At 42.2% G+C, this 21,661-nt stretch overlaps 1 protein-coding gene across 2 annotated transcripts in view; it reads right to left on the bottom strand.

Moving 5' to 3' along the window:
* Nucleotides 1–2,526: 2,526 nt before the first annotated feature.
* Nucleotides 2,527–21,661, bottom strand: part of LOC128705555 (spondin-1-like) — a 277,648-nt gene continuing 258,513 nt past the window's right edge. Inside the window, exons 16-17 of one of the 2 annotated variants that reach the window (XM_070090121.1) lie at nucleotides 8,774–8,841; nucleotides 3,075–3,214 (exon numbers count right to left, since the gene is read on the bottom strand). In XM_070090121.1, the coding sequence (XP_069946222.1) occupies nucleotides 8,793–8,841 (49 nt within the window). In that variant the 3' untranslated portion in view covers nucleotides 3,075–3,214; nucleotides 8,774–8,792. Of the gene's footprint in view, nucleotides 3,215–8,773; nucleotides 8,842–21,661 lie in introns of both variants that reach the window. The other variant, XM_070090127.1, reaches the window with a different exon arrangement.

The raw sequence follows: 21,661 nt of genomic DNA, 5'->3' as shown, positions 1-21,661 counted from the left end.
TTTAGTACTTAAGATTACAAATGCAACCGAAATAATATTGTGGGTGCTGGTGTTTGTGGATGATTGTGGAAAGTGGAGAGTTATGTTGTGGCCCTACTGGGCTGAGGTGGATGGTAGAGGGTCTGGTACTGAAGTTGATGGTTGTACTGGAGTGTGCATAAATTCTGTAATGAATTTCTGTTCTATTTTACCCTGCAGTACATTATACAACTGACAGTAAGTCATCAGCTGCTCTAGACACTTTTTCAGGGTGGTCTTCAGTGAAAAAGTCTAACTTTAAGTCAATAAATCAGTCAAGTCAGTCAGTCATTCAAGTCAGTAAGTCAGTCAAGTAAGTAAATCAGTCGTCCGTCAGTCAGTAAGTCATTCAGTCATTCAGTCAGTCATTAAATCAGTCAGGTCAATAAGTCAGTTAAGTTAGTAAATCAGTCAAATCAATCAGTCAGTAAGTCGGTCAGTCAGTCAAGTCAGTAAATCAGGCAGTCAGGTCAGTATGTCATTCATGTCAGTAAATCAGTCAAGTAAGTCAGTCAATCAGTCAGTAAATCAGTCAGTTTGTCAGTCAGTCAGTTAGTCAAGTACGTCAGTAAATCAGTCAGTAAATCAATCAAGTCAGTCAGTCAAGTCAGTAAGTCAGTCAAGTCAGTAAATCAGTCAGTCAGTCAGTCAGTCAGCAAGTCAGTCATTACACAAACTCATATTTACCTCATTGTTTCTATGTGCACAAAGTGACGCTTTAGGCCAGAGGCTATATCTTGTCTAATATCTCTACTTTCTTCGCTAATTCTAAGACTTAAACCTTTTTTTGCCACTTTCAGCAGCACTTGTATGCCTACTGGGTGCCATCATTGCTTGGAAGATTTAAGATATGGCAATTAAAATATATAAACTCCTAGCAGAGGATGGTACGTACTACACACGTATGAACCGAAGACAGGGACAAGTGTTGGGGTGGCTGAGGTGGTTGGGGTGGTTGGGGTGGCTGAGGTGGTTGGGGTGGTTGGGGTGGCTGAGGTGGTTGGGGTGGTTGGGGTGGCTGAGGGTGGCTGAGGGTGGCTGAGGTGGTTGGGGTGGTTGTAGGTCACCCCGATGACACAGTGACCTAACCCACAGCCAAGCAGTGTGTGTCCCGCGGGCGACGCGCTGGAAAAAAAAAATATCCCCTCCCGTCAACTGAACCGTGTTAACTTAATATTACGAAGTGTTATACAAAAATATGCCGCAATTCTTCACTAGTGCTATAACCAAAACGTGTCAAACAAACCCATGTTAAACGACTGTCTACTGTATATATATGTAACCAACGATATGGCAAACAAATCTAATTTTGACAACGTTTCGAGGCTTTCTATTTTCATGTTCAGAACCACAATATAAGAAATCACATGCAGAATTACAAAGGTGCAAAAAAAAAAAAAAATTAATACCTTTTTTGTTTAAACCACTTAAAATTTTAAAAGTCTGAAGTTTAAAAATTACCATATAATTAAAAACACAGAAGGTAGCGGGAGGTTTCATGAGCTATGCCAGGCTTAATATTTAAGTTGGCAGGTATGGAGACTTTTGTGATTTTCAGCTCCATGTGTGAAGGGCACCATGACTAGCAGTTTAAAAAGACTCCTCCTCTTGTGTGTGTGTGTGTGTGTGTGTGTGTGTGTGTGTGTGTGTGTGTGTGTGTGTGTGTGTGTGTGTGTGTGTGTGTGTGTGTGTGTGTGTAAACATAAGTAAGTTATAGTTTTCTTCGTGTACTGTAAAAGGTATAACAATATATTAGTACAAGTGAGTGAGGAGCGACTGAAGCAGCAATATAACAGTTACCAGTCTGTGTTTGGTTTCTGTCACGGAGACCGAGACGTCGCAGTGACAAGCTAGACACTCACCGACCCGACACGTAACGAAGAAACAGAGACGAGTTTCACCCGTGTCACTTCCCAAGTTCTGAGATCTCACGTGTAACTGACCACTTTAATTCACCTTCAGCGGGGCTACGTGGTCAACATTCGAAGTCCGGGTGACCAAAGTGTCCCGCATTCACCTTCATCCCACTCCTCAGGCGACCGAAGTGGAACAATTGGCTTTATGCCACTCTCAAGTGACCACAGTTGACCGCACTTAACTTCATCCCACACCCAGGTGACCTAAGATGTCCTACGTTGAGTAAAAGAAGTTATACTACCTCCAAGTACAGGATCCTAAAGGAAAATTGTTTGTCCTTATTTCCCCTCCAGGTGAGCTAGATGGGTACCATTTGATCTTAATCTATTCTTAGACCTTATTCAACCTCCTGGTGGTATAGAATCACTTTAACTCACTCTTAAATTGCCCAGTTAAACCCTACATTTCGTCGCTTCTCGCCTGCGGGAGTTTCCTAACCTCGCTATTTGTCCCAGTGACCCGCACAGCATGTCAATAAATTGCTTGATTTGATTTTATGCACAGATGGCCTAGGTTGGCCTAACATAGTTGGAGTCTTCCACTGTCTTGAACGTAACACCTGTTTCAGTTCATCTAATTGAAGTGAAATCAACTTCATGTTTTTTTTTTTATTTGATACGACCTGATAATTCCTGTTTTCTTTCCACCACCTAATATATATCTCCTACCAGACACGACATATGTCCCTTTTTTTCCACGACCTGTTCTCTTTCAAAGACACGTTCTCTTTCCACGACCTACCACGACCCCTTTCCTGTTGGCAAATAGTCGCAAATGGCTTTACATATTTTGAGAAAAAATATTTTGTATGTCGTTCAGTTGCCTTTGTTTACACAATTTCTAATTTAACAATTCACAAATTTGTATCGTTTACAGTGTGTTTGTAGTTGTTTAATTGACTTCTTCGCTGTTTTCATATCTCTGCTGCTTTAAACTGTTAACAAGTCGTGTCCAAGCTGTTATGAAGTTATTCTGTGGTCCTCTTGGTGTTCTTCCTTTCGTTTTGTTTGTAGTAATTCCTTCATTGTTTTCATCTTTTTCCCCCTTTCCTTGTCATTTAATTAACTATCACTTTTCACGACATTGTTTTCCTCTTCCCTTATCCGTGTTGATCCTTATTTTCTCTTTTTTTCCTTGTCCGTGTTCTTCCTGTATTCTGATCGTTGGTCTTCTTGTCTTCCTGTTGATGTTCTTTCTGCCTGTTGTACTTCTTCTCTTCAGCTGTTCGCTGGTCCTCAGTGAGGACACACAAGATCTTCACCTCTCCTCACCTCAGCCTCTGTTAAGGTAAATAAGGTTTGGTAATTAAATGAGGGTAAACTAACACATTTTAACAAGCTAACATTTAAAATGACAAGTGATGGTAAGCCATTAAAAAAAAGAAGAAACCTCCATTCATACAACGTTTCGTCAGTGAGCAAAATGTTGTTGAAGAAGTTATATTAAGGTTACATAGCCTCTATATCAGCGCTGTGCACACGTTCTATAAATAAAATTTCTGCCTTGCTGTAATTGCTTTTAATAATGCAACAAATGTGTGTAATTGTATCTGCTACAATGAAACTATAATGAGGTTAAGGTCAACTTAATCACTTAATTAAGAATTATTGTTGTTAGAGTTAAATAATAAAAATAACAACAAATAACAATAGAAAATAAAAAAATAAATAATAAATAATTAATATTAATAAATAATTAATAATAATAATAATAATAATGATAATAATAATAATAATAATAATAATAATAATGATAATAATAATAATAATATATTTTATCAGCAGAGGGGTTAATATTAGTGCAGACGCTGTGGAAGTTTTGGATTATTTACAAGACAGTTTTGTTAGTAAACAATGGACAGAGAGCTGGCAACAGGTAGGCAAGCAGACTGACAAACAGCAAAGACTGATAGATCGAAGTGTTGCGACGTGTGTTGCGACTTGTGCTGCTTGGCCTGAGACCCATGACCGTCTGATCAGCCAGGCTATTCCTGACCACGGCCCGCAACTTTACCGACCCGCCTTAATATATAGCACCATCGGCCAGCTCCACCTTTTGAGAAATTGAGTTACTATGTCCAATTTTTTTTTTAATATCTCCAGCATCTGGTGTGTGTAAGCTCGGTTTTCCTGAAGTCGTCTGGGCACCCCAGCGAGTGGTGGTATTTTCTGTTCCTTCATGAACTGGGCTTCCTTGTCAAGCTCTGTGGAATGTTGTCAATTTTATTTTCGAAGCCTACAGGATTTGTGTCTCTTCCTGCTGCAGCGTGAGGCTCGAGTCGCGCTCCAAAAACCCGTGGGAAATATATGGTGGGAAACATTTAAGCCTATTTCCATTGCCATAATGTACATGGAAAGTTATAATAGAGATAATGGTGAATATATTCTAACGATTTTTCTCATAGCTTTAAAAAATATACATTTATTATTATTATTATTATTATTATTATTATTATTATTATTATTATTATTATTTTTTTTTTTTATTATCACACCGTACTTTTATTATTATTATTATTATTATTATTATTATTATTATTATTATTATTATTATTATTATTATTATTAATCATTATATCTACAAGGTAATTATTCAGCTATTACAGACATAGCTAATATCACTTGCAAATTATATAGAAAACCCCTGGTTAAGCAGATCATTTCGGGAAACCTAGGTAAATCTTGTCCCCCAGAATGCGACCCACAACAGTCGTGTAACACCCAGGTACCTACGTGCTCCTACGTGCCGAGGTTTTTCAATTGCAGTGCTAAACATGGATTTGTATTATTATCATTATTATTATTTTTGTTAAGAATTTCATTAATTTCTCTATGGTCGTCCGTGTGTGTAGCTGCTGCAAATAAGGAGAACGAAATTGGAAGGTGACTTTTTAGTTTAGATTTTCCATACTTGAGCAAGTACAGGGTGTTTCAGGAAGATAGATCCAATTTCAAAGCAGCATATATTCAAATCAGGTCCATCTTCTTGAAACACCCTGTATTCTGGGTTTCCCTTAAAGAAAGTTTCAGTTGTCTTTAAAATTTCTTCCATCTGATGTGAATATTCTTATTGTTATTTGTAACATTTTCTTAATTTTCTTGTTTCATTTGACTTTTTTACAGGGAATCCAGCAATTATTTTTCTTAGGCAGGTTTCTGCCTTCTTTTTTATACTCATATTATTTTTTGCTGCTTCTCAGAGGAAACAATTTTCTTTTCAATTATTTTTTTCATGTAATACTTTCATATTAAAGAATTGGGGTTGGTTTTCTTAAGTCAATATCATTGTAAAGTAAAACTGACTTAATATCCCGTCACGCTGCTTCCTTGGGAAGCTGTTGGCGTAGTTATACTTCGTGTGATCTAACGCAGTTAAGACTAGAGGGTACATGTGAACCTACTGACTGTGTACATGTGAACCTACTGACTGTGTACATGTGAACCTACCGACTGTGTACATGTGAATCTAGTGACTGTGTACATGTGAACCTACTGACTGTGTACATGTGAACCTACTGACTGTGTACATGTCAACCTACTGACTGTGTACATGTGAACCTACTGCCTGTGTACATGTCAACCTACTGACTGTGTACATGTGAACCTACTGACTGTGTACATGTGAACCTACTGACTGTGTACATGTCAACCTACTGACTGTGTACATGTGAACCTACTGACTGTGTACATGTGAACCTGGTGTCTCTATACATGTGAACCTACTGACTGTGTACATGTTTACCTGATGACTGTGTACATGTGAACCTGGTGTCTCTATACATGTGAACCTACTGACTGTGTACATGTTTACCTGATGACTGTGTACATGTGAACCTGGTGTCTCTATACATGTGAACCTACTGACTGTGTACATGTTTACCTGATGACTGTGAACATGTGAACCTACCGACTGTGTACATGTGAATCTACTGACTGTGTACGTGTGAACCTACTGACTGTGTACATGGAATCTACTGACTGTGTACATGTTTACCTGATGACTGTGTACATGTGAACCTACTGACTGTGTACATGTGAATCTACTGACTGTGTACATGTTTACCTGATGACTGTGTACATGTAAACCTACTGACTGTGTACATGTGAATCTACTGACTGTGTACATGTGAACCTACTGACTGTGTACATGTGAATCTACTGACTGTGTACATGTTTACCTGATGACTGTGTACATGTGAACCTACTGACTGTGTACATGTGAATCTACTGACTGTGTACATGTGAACCTACTGACTGTGTACATGTGAATCTACTGACTGTGTACATGTGAATCTACTGACTGTGTACATGTTTACCTGATGACTGTGTACATGTGAACCTACTGACTGTGTACATGTGAACCTGATGACTGTGTACATGTGAACCTGATGACTGTGTTCATGTGAACCTAATGACTGTGTACATGTGAACCTGATGACTGTGTTCATGTGAACCTGATGACTGTGTACATGTGAACCTGATGACTGTGTACATGTGAACCTGATGACTGTGTTCATGTGAACCTGATGACTGTGTACATGTGAACCTGATCACTGTGTACATGTGAACCTGATGACTGTGTACATGTGAACCTGATTACTGTGTACATGTGAACCTGATGACTGTGTTCATGTGAACCTGATCACTGTGTACATGTGAACCTGATGACTGTGTTCATGTGAACCTGATGACTGTGTACATGTGAACCTGATCACTGTGTACATGTGAACCTGATGACTGTGTTCATGTGAACCTGATGACTGTGTACATGTGAACCTGATGACTGTGTACATGTGAACCTGATGACTGTGTTCATGTGAACCTGATGACTGTGTACATGTGAACCTGATGACTGTGTTCATATGAACCTGATCACTGTGTACATGTGAACCTGATGACTGTGTACATGTGAACCTGATGACTGTGTACATGTGAACCTGATGACTGTGTTCATATGAACCTGATCACTGTGTACATGTGAACCTGATGACTGTGTTCATGTGAACCTGATGACTGAGTTCATGTGAACCTGATGACTGTGTACATGTGAACCTGATGACTGTGTACATGTGAACCTGATGACTGTGTACATGTGAACCTGATGACTGTGTTCATGTGAACCTGATCACTGTGTACATGTGAACCTGATCACTGTGTACATGTGAACCTGATGACTGTGTTCATGTGAACCTGATGACTGTGTTCATGTGAACCTGATCACTGTGTACATGTGAACCTGATGACTGTGTACATGTGAACCTGATGACTGTGTTCATGTGAACCTGATCACTGTGTACATGTGAACCTGATCACTGTGTACATGTGAACCTGATGACTGTGTTCATGTGAACCTGATGACTGTGTACATGTGAACCTGATGACTGTGTTCATATGAACCTGATCACTGTGTAAATGTGAACCTGATGACTGTGTTCATGTAAACCTGATCACTGTGTACATGTGAACCTGATGACTGTGTACATGTGAACCTGATCACTGTGTACATGTGAACCTGATGACTGTGTACATGTGAACCTGATGACTGTGTACATGTGAACCTGATGACTGTGTACATGTGAACCTGATCACTGTGTACATGTGAACCTGATCACTGTGTACATGTGAACCTGATGACTGTGTACATGTGAACCTGATCACTGTGTACATGTGAACCTGATGACTGTGTACATGTGAACCTGATGACTGTGTTCATGTGAACCTGATGACTGTGTTCATGTGAACCTGTTGAGTGTGATTAATTCCGCTTGAAAGATGAGACGGGGAGAGGGTCGCCTGGATGCTGGTAAAGGACTCTGGATATATGAAATTGGAAATATTTTACGGTTGTCTGGATTAAACTTAACTACACTCCACTGCCCCGGTGCTCTCTGACAGCTACTGGATTTCCCATGAATATAATAAATTATTTATTTTTCTGTTTTTTCATAAAGAATAAATATAGAGAAGCGTAGAATGTATTCCCCGCTGCCTTGAAACAAACTTGACATACGAGGTAGAGCGCTAGGAAGTCATGACTTGGTGAAGCTCTATACAGACCGACACATCTGCAACCTGTGTCTTTTATACCACAGATTCTTCAGACTTCTCTAAGACACATCTACGAAGTGTGCCAAATATTATGATGCTATTGTCTATCATTTTCCTTCTTATATTTTGGAGGATAAATTCTCATAGGAAGACAATATTTAACAAAGGATTTTATAAGCTTTCTATAAAGTTTTCAATATTTCAATATTTCATTTCCTTTATTGCCCATCTACTATCCACTAAGGTAAACTTTATTAATTCTACACAACAAAAGGAAGAACACGTTTCAGTGAATTTTTTATTAATCTTTAATAAACAAACGCAGTTTTTAAGGGACAAAAAGTATTCTATTAATAGTTTTTTTGGAGTATTATAGATGTAAATTAGATATGATTAGTGGTAGGAAGTACTTTCGAGGGATTATATACTGTTAATAATATATTTTGTAGGTCTGATGTCTCATGATATATCACAGGAAGTGTATTAGCGAGATGTTATGGGCAGGTAGCATGGCAGGCAGGGCAGAGAAAGTCAGGTGCCTGGCTAGGTAAGACAAAGACAGAAGATCAGGCAAAATAAACCATTGAATGGTCTCTTCTGTGTATATAATTGCATTACAAAATGATTAATAAAAGAATTTTAAAGTTTTGTTACTGGAATATAAACTATATCCATCTGGTATAAATATATTGTACCGTGCAGAGCAATGCATAGTAGTTAAAATGTTTTTTAATAAGTCGGATTTACATTTCTAAAATTTGTTGTTGCTGTCTTTCCTCCTTCCAACTTACATTTTGGTGCCTTATCGTCTTAACGAAATCTCAACCAGCGACTCATATACTCATTCCAGCTGTTCCACCTGCAAAAGACGGGGCTTAAGCCGTTCATGACGACACACGGGGTGAAGACACCACACGTGAATTATACATCTTATGAGTCTATCTCTATATTTACGCATGCAAACGTAGTAGTCATTAGAGTCTGAGTCTGCAGTCTCAGTTTACAATGCAAGGATTGCTGTGCCAAACAAGCTCAGGCAAAAATTCATTGTAACTGTAAGTTCACGAAAATCAGCCGAAGCTTATATGTACACACGCACATACACACACACACAAAGACACACACACACATATATATACACACACACACACACACACACAAGTGGAGAGAGTAGCAGGAATAGGTTGGGAAAAACCAAACTACAAAAGGGGGAACTACTCAGGCATGAGGAACTTTCTTCAAGACATTCAATGGGAGAGGGAACTGACAGGAAAACCAGTACAAGAAATGATGGACTATGTGGCAACAAAATGCAAGGAGACAGAGGAGAGGTTTGTTCCCAAGGGAAACAGAAATAATGGGAAGAACAGAACGAGTCCTTGGTTCACCCAAAGGTGTAGGGAGGCAAAAACTAGGTGTACTAGAGAATGGAAAAGGTACAGAAGACAGAGAACTCAGGAAAATAAAGAGATTAGCTGAAGAGCCAGAAACGAATATGCACAGAGAAGAAGGGAGGCTCAGCGACAATATGAAAATGACATAGCATCGAAAGTCAAGACTGACCCGAAGCTATTGTACAGCCACATCAGGAGGAAAACAACAGTCAAGGACCAGGTAATCAGACTGAGGAAGGGTGATGGGGAGTTCAGAAGAAACGACCGAGAGGTATGTCAGGAGCTCAACACGAGATTTAAAGAAGTATTTACAGTGGAGACCAGTAGGACTCCAGGAAATCAGAACAGGGGGGTACACCAGCAAGTGCTGGATGAGGTACATATAACCAAGGAGGAGGTGAAGAAGCTACTATGCGAACTTGACACCTCAAAGGCGGTGGGACCAGACAACATCTCTCTGTGGGTCCTTAAAGAGGGAGCAGAGATACTGTGTGAGCCATTAACAATGATCTTCAACACATCATTTGAAACTGGGCAACTCCCTGAGGTATGGAAGATGGCAAATGTAGTCCCAATTTTTAAAAAGGGAGACAGACATGAGGCACTAAACTACAGACCTGTATCACTAACGGGTATAGTATGCAAGGTCATGGAGAAGATCATCAGGAGGAGAGTGGTGGAGCACCTGGAAAGAAACAAGTGTATAATTGACAACCAGCACTGTTTCAGGGAAGGAAAATCCTGTGTCACAAACCTACTAGAGTTTTATGACAAGGTGACAGAAGTAAGACAAGAGAGAGAGGGGTGGATCGACTGCATTTTTTTGGACTGCAAGAAGGCCTTCGACACAGTTCCTCACAAGAGGTTACTGCAAAAGCTAGAGGATCAGGCACACATAACAGGAAAGGAACTGCAATGGATCAGAGAATACATGACAGGGAGGCAACAACGAGTCATGGTACGTGACGAGGTGTCAGAGTGGGCGCCTGTGACACGCGGGGTTCCACAGGGGTCAGTCCAAGGATTTGTGCTGTTCTTGGTATATGTGAACGACATAACGGAAGGGACAGACTCAGAAGTGTCCTTGTTTGCAGATGATGTGAAGTTAATGAGAAGAATCAAATCGGATGAGGATAAGGCAGGACTACGAAGAGATCTGGACAGGCTACAAACCTGGTCCAGCAACTGGCTCCTTGAGTTTAACCCTGCCAAATGCAAAGTCATGACGATTGCGGAAGGGCAAAGAAGACCGCAGACACAATATAGTTTAGATGGCCAAAGACTGCAAACCTCACTCAAGGAAAAAGATCTGGGGGTGAGTATAACACCGAGCAAATCTCCTGAGGCGCACATCAATCAGATAACTGCTGCAGAATACGGGCGCCTGGCAAACCTACGGACAGCGTTCCGATACCTCAGTAAGGCTTCGTTCAAGACTCTGTATACCATTTACGTCAGGCCCATACTGGAGTATGCAGCACCAGTTTGGAATCCACACCTAGTCAAGCACGTCAAGAAATTACAGAAAGTGTAAAGGTTTGCAACAAGACTAGTCCCAGAGCTACGGGGATTGTCCTACGAAGAAAGGTTGAGGGAAATCGGCCTGACGACACTGGAGAACAGGAGGGTCAGGGAAGACATGATAACGACATATAAAATACTGCGCGAAACAGACAAGGTGGACAAAGACGGGATGTTCCAGAGAAGGGACACAAAAACAAGGGGTCACAATTGGAAGTTGAAGACTCAGATGAATCAAATGGATTTTAGGAAGTATTTCTTCAGTCAAAGAGTTGTCAGGCCGTGGAATAGCCTAGAAAGTGACGTAGTTTAGGCGGGAACCATACATAGTTTTAAGGCGAGGTATGATAAAGCTCATGGGGCAGGGAGAGAGAGGACCTAGTAGCAATCAGCGAAGAGGCGGTGCCAGGAGCTATGAATCGACCCCTGCAACCACAAATAGGTGAGTACAAATAGATGAGTACAAATAGGTGAGTACACACACACACACACACACACGACATGATACCAACATACAAAATACTGAGAGGAATCGACAAGGTGAACAGAGACAGAATGTTTCAGAGATGGGACACATCAACAAGGGGTCACAGAGTTGTCAAGAAGTGGAATATTCTGGAAAGTGATGTGGTGGAGGCAGGACCCATACATAGCTTAAAGAAGAGGTATGATAAAGCTCACGGAGCAAGGAGAAAGTGACCTAGTAACGACCAGTGAAGAGGAATGGCCAGGAGCAATGACACGGCCCCTGCAACCATAATTAGGTGAGTACACACACACACACACACACACACACACACACACACACACACACACACACACACACACACACACACACACACACAACAGGCCTAGTGTCTAATCGACATGTGCCTAGGACAAAATGGTAACTAACACACACATACACACACACACACACACACACACACACACACACACACACACACACACACACCAAGACCCACACACATCAGGGACACTACCAGAGAGAGAGAGGGGGGAGGATGAACCAGCAAGACTTGACCTTGTGTTTACCCTGAGCAGTTCAGACATTGAGGACATCACATATGAGAGGCCCCTTGGAGCTAGCGATCACGTGGTTCTGAGTTTTGATTACATAGTAGAGCTGCAAGTGGAGAGGGTAACAGGAGTCGATTGGTAAAAGCCAAACTATAAAAGGGGAAACTACACAGGTATGAGGAACTTCCTGCGGGATGTACAGTGGGACAGAGAACTGGAAGGAAAGTCAGTAAACTAAATGATGGAATATGTAACAACAAAATGCAAAGAGGCAGAGGAAAGGTTTGTTCCCAAGGGCAACAGAATTAATGGAAAGACCAAAGTGAATGCTTGGTTTATCCGAAGGTGTAGGGAGGCAAAAACTAAGTGCATTAGAGAATGGAAGAGGTACAGAAGGCAAAAGATTCAGGAAAATAAGGAGATCAGTCGGAGAGCAAAAACGAGTATGCACAGATAAGGAGGGAGGTCCAGCGACAGTATTAAAACGACATAGCATCAAAAGTCAAGTTTGACCCAGAACTGCTGTATAGCCACATTAGGAGAAAGACAAGTCAAAGACCAGGTGATCAGGCTGAGGAAAGAAGGTGGAGAACTCACACGAAACGATCAAGATGTATGTGAGGAGCTCAACTAGAGATTTAAGGAAGTATTCACAGTGGAGACAGGAAGGGCTCTGGGAAGACAAGACAGAGGGGGACACCAATAGGGAATACAGCAACAGTGCTGGATGACATACACACAACTGAGGAGGAGGTGAAGAAGCTGCTAAGTGACCTTGATACCTCAAAGGCAATGGGACCGGACAATATCTTCCCATGGGTCCTTAGAGAGGGAGCAGAAATGCTGTGTGTCCCACTAACCACAATCTTTAACACATCCCTTGAAACTGGGCAACTACTTGAGGTATGGAAGACGGCAAATGTAGTTCCCATTTTTAAAAAAGGAGGCAGAAAAGAGGTGCTAAAGTACAGACCAGTGTCACTGACGTGTATAGTATACAAAGTCATGGAGAAGATTATCAGGTTGAGAGTGGTGGAGCACCTGGAACGGAACAAATGTATAAATGACAACCAGCACGGTTTCATGGAAGGCAAATCCTGTGTCACAAACCTTCTGGAGTTTTATAATAAAGTAATAGAAGAGACGAGAGAGAAGAGAGGGTTGATTGCATCTTCTTGGACTGCAAGAAGGCCTTCGACACAGTTCCTCAAAAGAGATTAGTGCAGAAACTAGAGAATCAGGCGCATATAACGGGAAGGGCACGTCAATGGTTCAGAGAATACCTGGCAGAGAGGCAACAACGAGTCATGGTACGTGATGAGGTATCACATTGGGCACCTGTAACGAGTAGGGTCCCACAGGGGTCGGTCCTAGGACCAGTGCTATTTTTGGTATATGTGAATGACATGATGGAAGGGATAGACTCAGAGGTGTCCCTGTTTGCAGATGATGTGAAGTTAATGAGGAGAATTAAATCAGATGAGGACCAGGCAGGCCTTCAAAGAGACCTGGACAGGCTGGACACGTGGTCCAGTAACTGGCTTCTCGAATTCAACCCTGCCAAATGCAAAGTCATGAAGATCGGAGAAGGGCAAAGAAGACCGCAGACAGAGTATAGGCTAGGTGGCCAACGACTGCAAACCTCGCTTAAGGAGAAAGACCTTGGCGTGAGTATAATACCGAACATGTCTCCGGAAGCACACATCAACCAGATAACTGCTGCAGCACATGGGCGCCTTTCAAACTTGATATTATCATTCCTACATACTGTATACCGTGTACGTCAGGCTATACTGGAGTATGCTGCACCAGTTTGGAACCCGCACCGGGTCAAGCACGTTAAGAAATTAGAGAAAGTGCAAAGGTTAGCGACAAGGTTAGTTCCAGAGCTAAGGGAAATGTCCTATGAAGAAAGGTTGAGGGAAATTGGCCTGACGACACTGGAGGACAGGAGGGATAGGGGAGACATGATAACGATATACAAAATACTGCGTGGAATAGACAAGGTGGACAGAGACAAGATGTTACAGAGAGGGGACACAGAAACAATGGGTCACTCTTGGAAGTTGAAGATTCAGATGAGCCACAGGGATGTTGGGAAGCATTTCTTCAGTCATAGAGTGGTCAGGAAGTGGAACAGTCTGGCGAGCGATGTAGTGGAGGCAGGAACCATACATAGCTTTAAGACGAGGTATGATAAAGCTCATGGAGCAAGTACAGAGAGGACCTAGTAGTGTTCAGTGAAAAGGCGGGGCCAGGAGCTGAGTCTCGACCACTGTAACTACAATTAAGTGAGTACATTTAGGTGAGTACACACACACACACATGCACACACACACACACACACACACACACACACACACACACACACACACACACACACACACACACACACACACAAACACACACTCACACACACACACACACACACACACACACACACACACACACACACACACACACACACACACACACACACACACACACACACACACACACTCACGCACGGGCCACACATGACAACGTGCATGACCTCAGGGAAAAGAAATCCTGCATCACATACCTACTGGAGTTCTACGGCAAGGTAACAGAAGCAAGGCAGGAGAGAGAGAGAGAGATAGGTAGATTGCATCTTTTTAGGCTGTTAGAAGCCTTTAGACACAGTATCATACCAATGACTGGTTGAAAACCTAGAGGAGAAAGCCAGAATAGCATGAAAAGTACTGCAATGAATCAGGGAATACCTGACAGGAAGAAAACAATGTGTGTTGGTAAGTGACGAGGTATTAGAGAGGGCACATGTTCCGAGTGGGATTCCACAAGGGTCAGTCCTAGTTCCGGTGCTATTTCTTGTATATATGAATGACACAGTGGAAAGGAGATTCAGAGGTGTCCCTGTTCGCAGACGATGTGAAATTAATGAGGAGAATACAAACGGAAGAAGATTAGGTAAGCTTACAAGTGGATCTGGACAGGCTGCGAACCTGGTCCGACAAATGGCTCCTGGAGTTGAACTCCAACAAGTGTAATATCATGAAGCGTGGGAAAGGACAGGGAAGACCGTAGACGAAATACAGCCTAAGGAGTCAATGGCTGCAAAACTCACTCAAGTAAAATGACCTTCTGGTGAGCATCATACCGAGCATATCTCCTGTGGAGCACATCAACCAAGTATCAGCTGCCTGGCAATTCTAAGAATAACTTTTCGACATATAAGTAAGGAGTCATTCACAACACTACACCGTATATGTCAGGCCCTTATTAGAGTATGCAGCGCCAGTGTGAAACCCACACCTGGTTACACATGTCAAGACATTAGAGAAAGTGTAAAGGTTTGCAACAAGACTAGTCCCGGAGCAAAGGGGCATGTAATATGAGGAGAGGTTAAGGGAACTCAGCTTGATGTCACTAGAGGACAGGAGGACTAAGGGGGATATGATCACAACGTACAAAATTCTAAGAAGAATGACAGGGTGAATCGGGACAGATTGTTTGGGAGATGAGAAACGGGACCACAAGGGTAGAGCTGGAAGATGAAAGCTCAAACGAGTTATAGGAATATTAGGAAGTATTTCTTCAGCCTTAAAGAAATCATCAAGTGAAGCGACCTGGAGACTGAAGTGGTAGAAGCAGGATTCATACATAGCTTTAAGAAGAGGTACAATAAGGCCTCTTGAAGCCAAGAGAGAGTGAACCTAGTAGCGGCCAGCGAAGAGGCGGGACCAGGAGTTGTGGCTCAACCCCTGCAACTACATATAGATAAGTACACACACACGCACACACACACACACACACACACACACACACACACACACACACACACACACACACACACACACACACACACACACACACACACACACACACACACACACACACACACACACACACACACACACACACACACACACACTCGTTAAAGGACCTGTACACTGTTTTGTTGGGCCCCATACTGGGTATGCAGCACCAGTCGGGAAGGCCACACCTGGTAAAACACCCCAAAAGTTGAAAGTACAAGGTTTTGAAAAGGGCAAAAGCCCCGACTCAAAATGTCTTGGGGGAAGGTTGGGGAAAAATCTGCCCCCCAACAACACTGGAGGACAAAAGGGGGTCAGGGGCCCCATCCCGACATAAAAATGGGGAATAAAAAAAAGGAGGCCGGGGGGTTTTGAGCTCATTCCCTCAACTAAATGAGTACAACTAGGTGATTCACACACACACACACACACACACACACACACACACACACACACACACAAAAAGAAACACACACACACACACCCCCACACACACACACACACAGACACACACACACACAAAATACACACACACACACTTGTTTTTTATCTGCTTTTTATCCCAAAAATAAAAACACAAATGCAGTATAATTTTAACCCTTTAGCAACTTTCACCCACAGTAAAAGCTTTTTCAAGTCACAAAATTTTGGGAAAAAGGTAAAAGGGTATTTATAGTCAGAATTTGGGGTCGGGGTGGAGAATCCCATTTTGATCCCCGGGTGGTTTAAGTGGGGGAAACAGCGGGGAAAGGAAAAGGTTTAACCATCTGCAGTTTTCCCTTTTTCTTATTTGGATAACTGATGAAAAATTTCTTGGCAAGTGGTTAAAGCTATATTATAAAGCCTTTTTTTTGGTTTAAAATTTTTGGGTTTATGAGAAAAACTTTTGATTCGGGAATTCTTCTAAAAGTGTTATCTTCTGTGGCTAAAAAGTCTTAAAGTTTCTGTAGTTAATTAAATGGTTGTGTGAATTGCGATTTTGTCAAAAGGCATTCCTTGTATCTCAGTCCTGCTTCATATTGGTTTCGGGAAATCGTGTTTGGGGGTTTCCCTTGTATACCACCCCCTTAACTTCTTTTCAAAGACTGGGGTCTGGGGTATTTTGGGGGTTTGGGGGAAGGTGGGAGACCTGTGGGGAACCCATGGGTTGTTCTGTGGGGGGGGGGGTTTTGTAATTTTGTGGGGGGGGAGCTTTGGAAATTGGCATGGGTGTTTTGATTTGGGGAGTGTTTGGTTCCCGGGGGTTAGCCTCCCACCCGGGCCCCACCCAGTAAAACCAAAACTCTAAATAAAGCTGAAATCCCATAAACTCCCCACCCCCCCATTAAAACTCCACCCCCCAAAAATGGTTAAAAACCTCCCTAACTGCCCCAAAACCAATCTTTATTTTCCTAAAAGGAATAAAAAACGGGAAAGTTGAAGGTGAAAAAAAAGACCCCCCAACTATCCTAAAAAAAAAACTGGGGAATATGAATTAATTTTTTCCATCAAAATTTTAAAAAACCCAGAAGAAAAAGGGGGTTTTTTGAAACTCTCAAAAAACAGTAAAAATTTTAAAAGGGAAGGGGAAATGGGAAAGCCTTTAAGGGAAAAAAATCAGCCCAGGAAAGGTGAAAATTGCAGTTGCCCCCACAACCCGCAGGGGGAAAGAAGGAGCATTGCCAAAAAGGCCCTTTAAAACCAGTGGGGGCCGGGGAACCACCATGGAGAATTTTTTTAAAAGTTATTAATTTCAAAAAGGGAAATTTGTTTAAAACCCGGGGCCCCATGGAAACCCCAGTTTTAGGAACCAAATGGGTCGGTGCTGAACCCTTTTCACGGGAAACATAAAAGGAAAGGATAAAAAAGGGGGAATATTCCCCTTTAGTTTGGACATCAAATATCATGAAAAAACCCGGGGAAAATTTTGGGTTGGTTTTTTAAACTAAAAATTTAACTCCAAGTGGAAAAAAGCCCAGGGCTAAAAAGCAAGGGAACTACTCAAGGCATGAGTTTTCCTTAAGGCTTTCCCAGGGGGAGGGAACTGAAAAGGAAAAACCAAATTAAAAAATGTGGCCCAAGGGCAAAAAAATGAAAGGGGCCCAGGGGAGGGTTTGTTTAAATTTGTTAAAAAGGGGTTGGGGGAAAAAATGGTTTGCAAGAAGAAGGGAAAAAATTACAAAAACAGAGAACTCAGGAAAATAAAAAATCAGCCAAAAGGGGCCAAAACAAAATATGCACAGATAAAAAGGGGAAAACCAAGACAATTAAAATGACATGGCACCCAAAAAAAAAGGCGCCCCCAAAAGCTTTTGTGAATCGGGGAGAAAAAACAGTAAAGGACCAGGTAATCAACTTTGAGGAAGGGTGATAAAATTAAAAAGGGAAACGACCAAGAGGTATGTCGGGAATCAACAAAAAAGATTTAAAAATTTTTTGGTGGAAACAGTAGGACCCCAGGAAATCGGGAACAGGGGGACACAAGAAGTGCTGGATAAAATTACATATAACCAAGGAGGAGGGGGGAAAAGCTGCTATCCCAAAACTTGACACCTAAAAGGCGGTGGGCCCAGACAACATCTCTCCATGGGTCATAAAAGGGGGCAGGGGAATTTTTGTGTGACCATTAAAAAAAGATCTTTTTAAATCTTTTTAAAACCCTGGGCAACTCCAAATTTGGAAAATGGAAATGTAGCCCCAAATTTTTTAAAAGGGAGACAGACAGGGGGCCCAAAAAACTACAGACCTGTATCACTCGTTTTATGGTATGCAAGGTCATGGAGAAGATCATCAGGGGGAGAGTGGTGGGGCCCCGGGAAAGAAACAAGTGTATAATTGAAAACCCCTTTGGTTTCGGGAAGGAAAACCCTGTTTCCAAAACCTACTAGGGTTTTATGAAAAGGTGACAAAGAAGACAGAGAAAAGGGGTGGATCATTTTTTGGGTTTAAAGGCCCTTAAACAGTTCCCCCAAAGGTTTTGAAAAACAGAGGATCAGGCAAAATAACGGAAAGGGCCTGCAATGGATCAGAGAATACCTGACGGGAGGAAACAACGGGGTCATGGTACGCGACGGGTGTAAAGAGTGGGCGCCTGTGACAACCCGGGGTTCCCTGAAGTCAGCCCAAGGGGACCTGTCTGTTCTTGGTATATGTGAACGACATAACGGAAGGGATAGACTCAGAGGTGTCCTTGTTTTGGATGATGCAAGTTGAGAAAGTCCTCGGATGGGGATAAAACACCCCCAAAAAAGGGACCGGGAAAGGCTAAGCCTGGCCCCAACAATTTAACCCCAAAATTTAACCAAAGAAAAGTCATGAAAAATTGGGGAAGGGCAAAAAAACCGCAGACACAATATAGTTTGGATGGCCAAAGACTGCAAGCCTCACTCGGAAAAAGATCGGGGGTGAGCAAACAGGCATATCTCCTGACCCACATAAATCAAGATAACTGCTGCAGCATAGGGGCCCGCCTGGCAAACCTGGTTTGGGTTCCAATACCTCAAGTAAGGATTCTTTTAAGACTCTTTTTATCCCCATTTACTTTGAGCCCCCCTGGGTATGCAGCCCCAGTTTGGAATCCACACCTAACCCAAGCACGTAAAGGGGGAAATTGGGTAAGGTTTGAAACGAAAAACCCCAGGGCTACGGGTTGTCCTACGAAAAAAGGTTGAGGAAATCGGCCGGGCGACACTGGGGGCCCAAAGGGGGGTCGGGAGACATGATAACGACATATAAAATACTGCGGGAATAGACAAGGTGGACAAAAAACAGGATGTTCCAGAGATGGGACACAGACACAGGGGCCCTTTGGAGTTGAAGACTCAGATGAATCAAGGGATGTTAGGAAGTATTTCTTCCAGTCATAAGTGTCAAGTCTTGGAATAGCCCAAGAAAGTGAAGTAGTGGGGCAGGAACCATACATAGTTTAAGGCAGGTATGATAAAGCTCATGGGCAGGGAGAGGGATCAAAAGTAGAATCAGTAAAGGCGGGGCCAGGGTTTGGGGCTCGCCCCTGTAACTACAAATGGGTGAGTACACACCACACCACACACACACACAAAAAAACACACACATATAAACATATACACATACACACAGGTATCCCTCCCCCCCCCAAAACCCAAACACACACATATATTTTAAAAAGCTTTAAGGAACTAGAAATCCTAACAGTATAAAATAAAAGGGGTATCTAAAGGGGAATGGGTCGAAAAGGGCGGGGGAACCGATGTTTATCTGGTCTAAAAAGGAAAAAATGGAGAGAATGGCTAAAGAACAAATTGGAAAAAGAATGGGAAAAGGCTAAATGAATTTTGCAAAAACATGTTAAAAAATATCTGCAAAAACCCCCAAGAAAAAAAATCGGCTATTGGCTGGGGCAATGATAAAAAGACTAGATTAAGAAATGAATGTAAAAAAAACGGATATAAAGGAGGCCCAAAAAGGAAAAAAGGGTGACAAAGGGGAAACATAAACAGGCAGCGACGGGACTGAAGGAGGATGGAGCTAAAAGTCTTTTCCCGGGTAATATCAGGCCATCAAGGTGCCCGGGAGATGATGAAAACAAAAAAGGGAAAGTGCAAAATGGATGCATAGATATAAAACATCATTGCATTAAGAGGAGAAGGACGTGCCCCCAGGTGAAAATTTTCTGAAAAGACTTGGGAATGTTAAAAGGAAAAAAAATCAAATCAAGTTGATATTAAAGACAGATGTGGTAAAGGAGCAGGATCTACAACACAACCCTGTTAAAGGACTCTCCAGGTTATCAACAAGTTTTCAATTGGAGTCAGAACACGACAGGAAAAAAAACTGAAGGGGAAGAAAAGGCAGGGAAAAAGGGGAAAGAAAAGGGGGAAGTCAATGACAGACAGGAAAAAAACCAACCTTTGGAGGAAAATCAAAAAACCCAAAAACTTGCAGAAACCCCCCCAAACCCTTGTCACCCCAAAAATCAACCAACACAATAACCGAAACAAGAAAATTTTTTACCTCCACCCAGCAGCTTCCCTTTTTTTTCTACCCCGCCTCCCATCCTCCCAACCCACCTCCCCCCTTTCCCTCTCCCCCAAAAACAGTAATGGAAAAGGGCTAAAGGTATGGGACACCCAAAACAAAATGGAATAACAAATAAAGTGAAAGTGGCAAAAGGGGTTAAACATTGATGCATCCCCTGACATCATAGCACTAACGAGACAAAACCAGGGGTGGTAACAGATCAATCTTTCCCCCTGGAATTTAGATTATGAGGAAAGACAGAAAAAAGGGGGGAAAGGGGTATACTGCTCATCCCAAAAACCAATGGAGTTTTTGGGAAAAGGGGGGAATGGGCAGAAGGAAACAAACACTTCTTGTAGGCACTTCAGACTGGGGTCCAAAGATGATGGGGGCAGTGATGTTAAACCACTGAACAGCAGGAGGAAAGAAAAAAGGGTATGATGTGAACAATGAGGGTTGGTGGATACCTGGGGAAGTGGCCAGGAGGGCTCCACATGGATGAGACAAAAAAACTTTAAAAATAGGAATTTCAATCAAAAAAATTGGCTGGGGAAAAAATAGGAGCCACATGTGGGACCAAAAAATGGGGGCTAAAATGTTAAAAACTGTATTGGAGGGAAATTCATGCACCAGCATTTAGATTCCAGAAAACCGTGGAGGTAGGGTGCACCAGCAGGTGTTGGACACAATACACATAACCAAGATAGAGGTGAAGAAACTGCTAAGTGAACCAGATACCTCAAGGGTGGTGGGGCTAAATAACATATCACCATGGATACTGAGAGAGGGAGTAGAGGAACTGTGTGTGCCGCTAGCGGCAATCTTCAGTAAATCTATCGAAACTAGGCAGTTACCTGAGGCGTAAAAGACAGCAAATGTAGTTCCAGTTTTTAAGAAAGGAGACAGATCGGCAACGTTAAACTACAGACCAGTATTACTGGCTTGTATAGTATGTAAAGTCATTGAAAAG

The sequence above is a fragment of the Cherax quadricarinatus genome, chromosome 3, assembly GCF_038502225.1.
Source record: "Cherax quadricarinatus isolate ZL_2023a chromosome 3, ASM3850222v1, whole genome shotgun sequence".
NCBI classification, from domain to species: Eukaryota; Metazoa; Arthropoda; class Malacostraca; order Decapoda; family Parastacidae; genus Cherax; species Cherax quadricarinatus.
The sequence above is the reverse complement of the archived record's forward strand: the minus strand, read 5'-3'. Positions and strand labels throughout refer to the sequence as shown.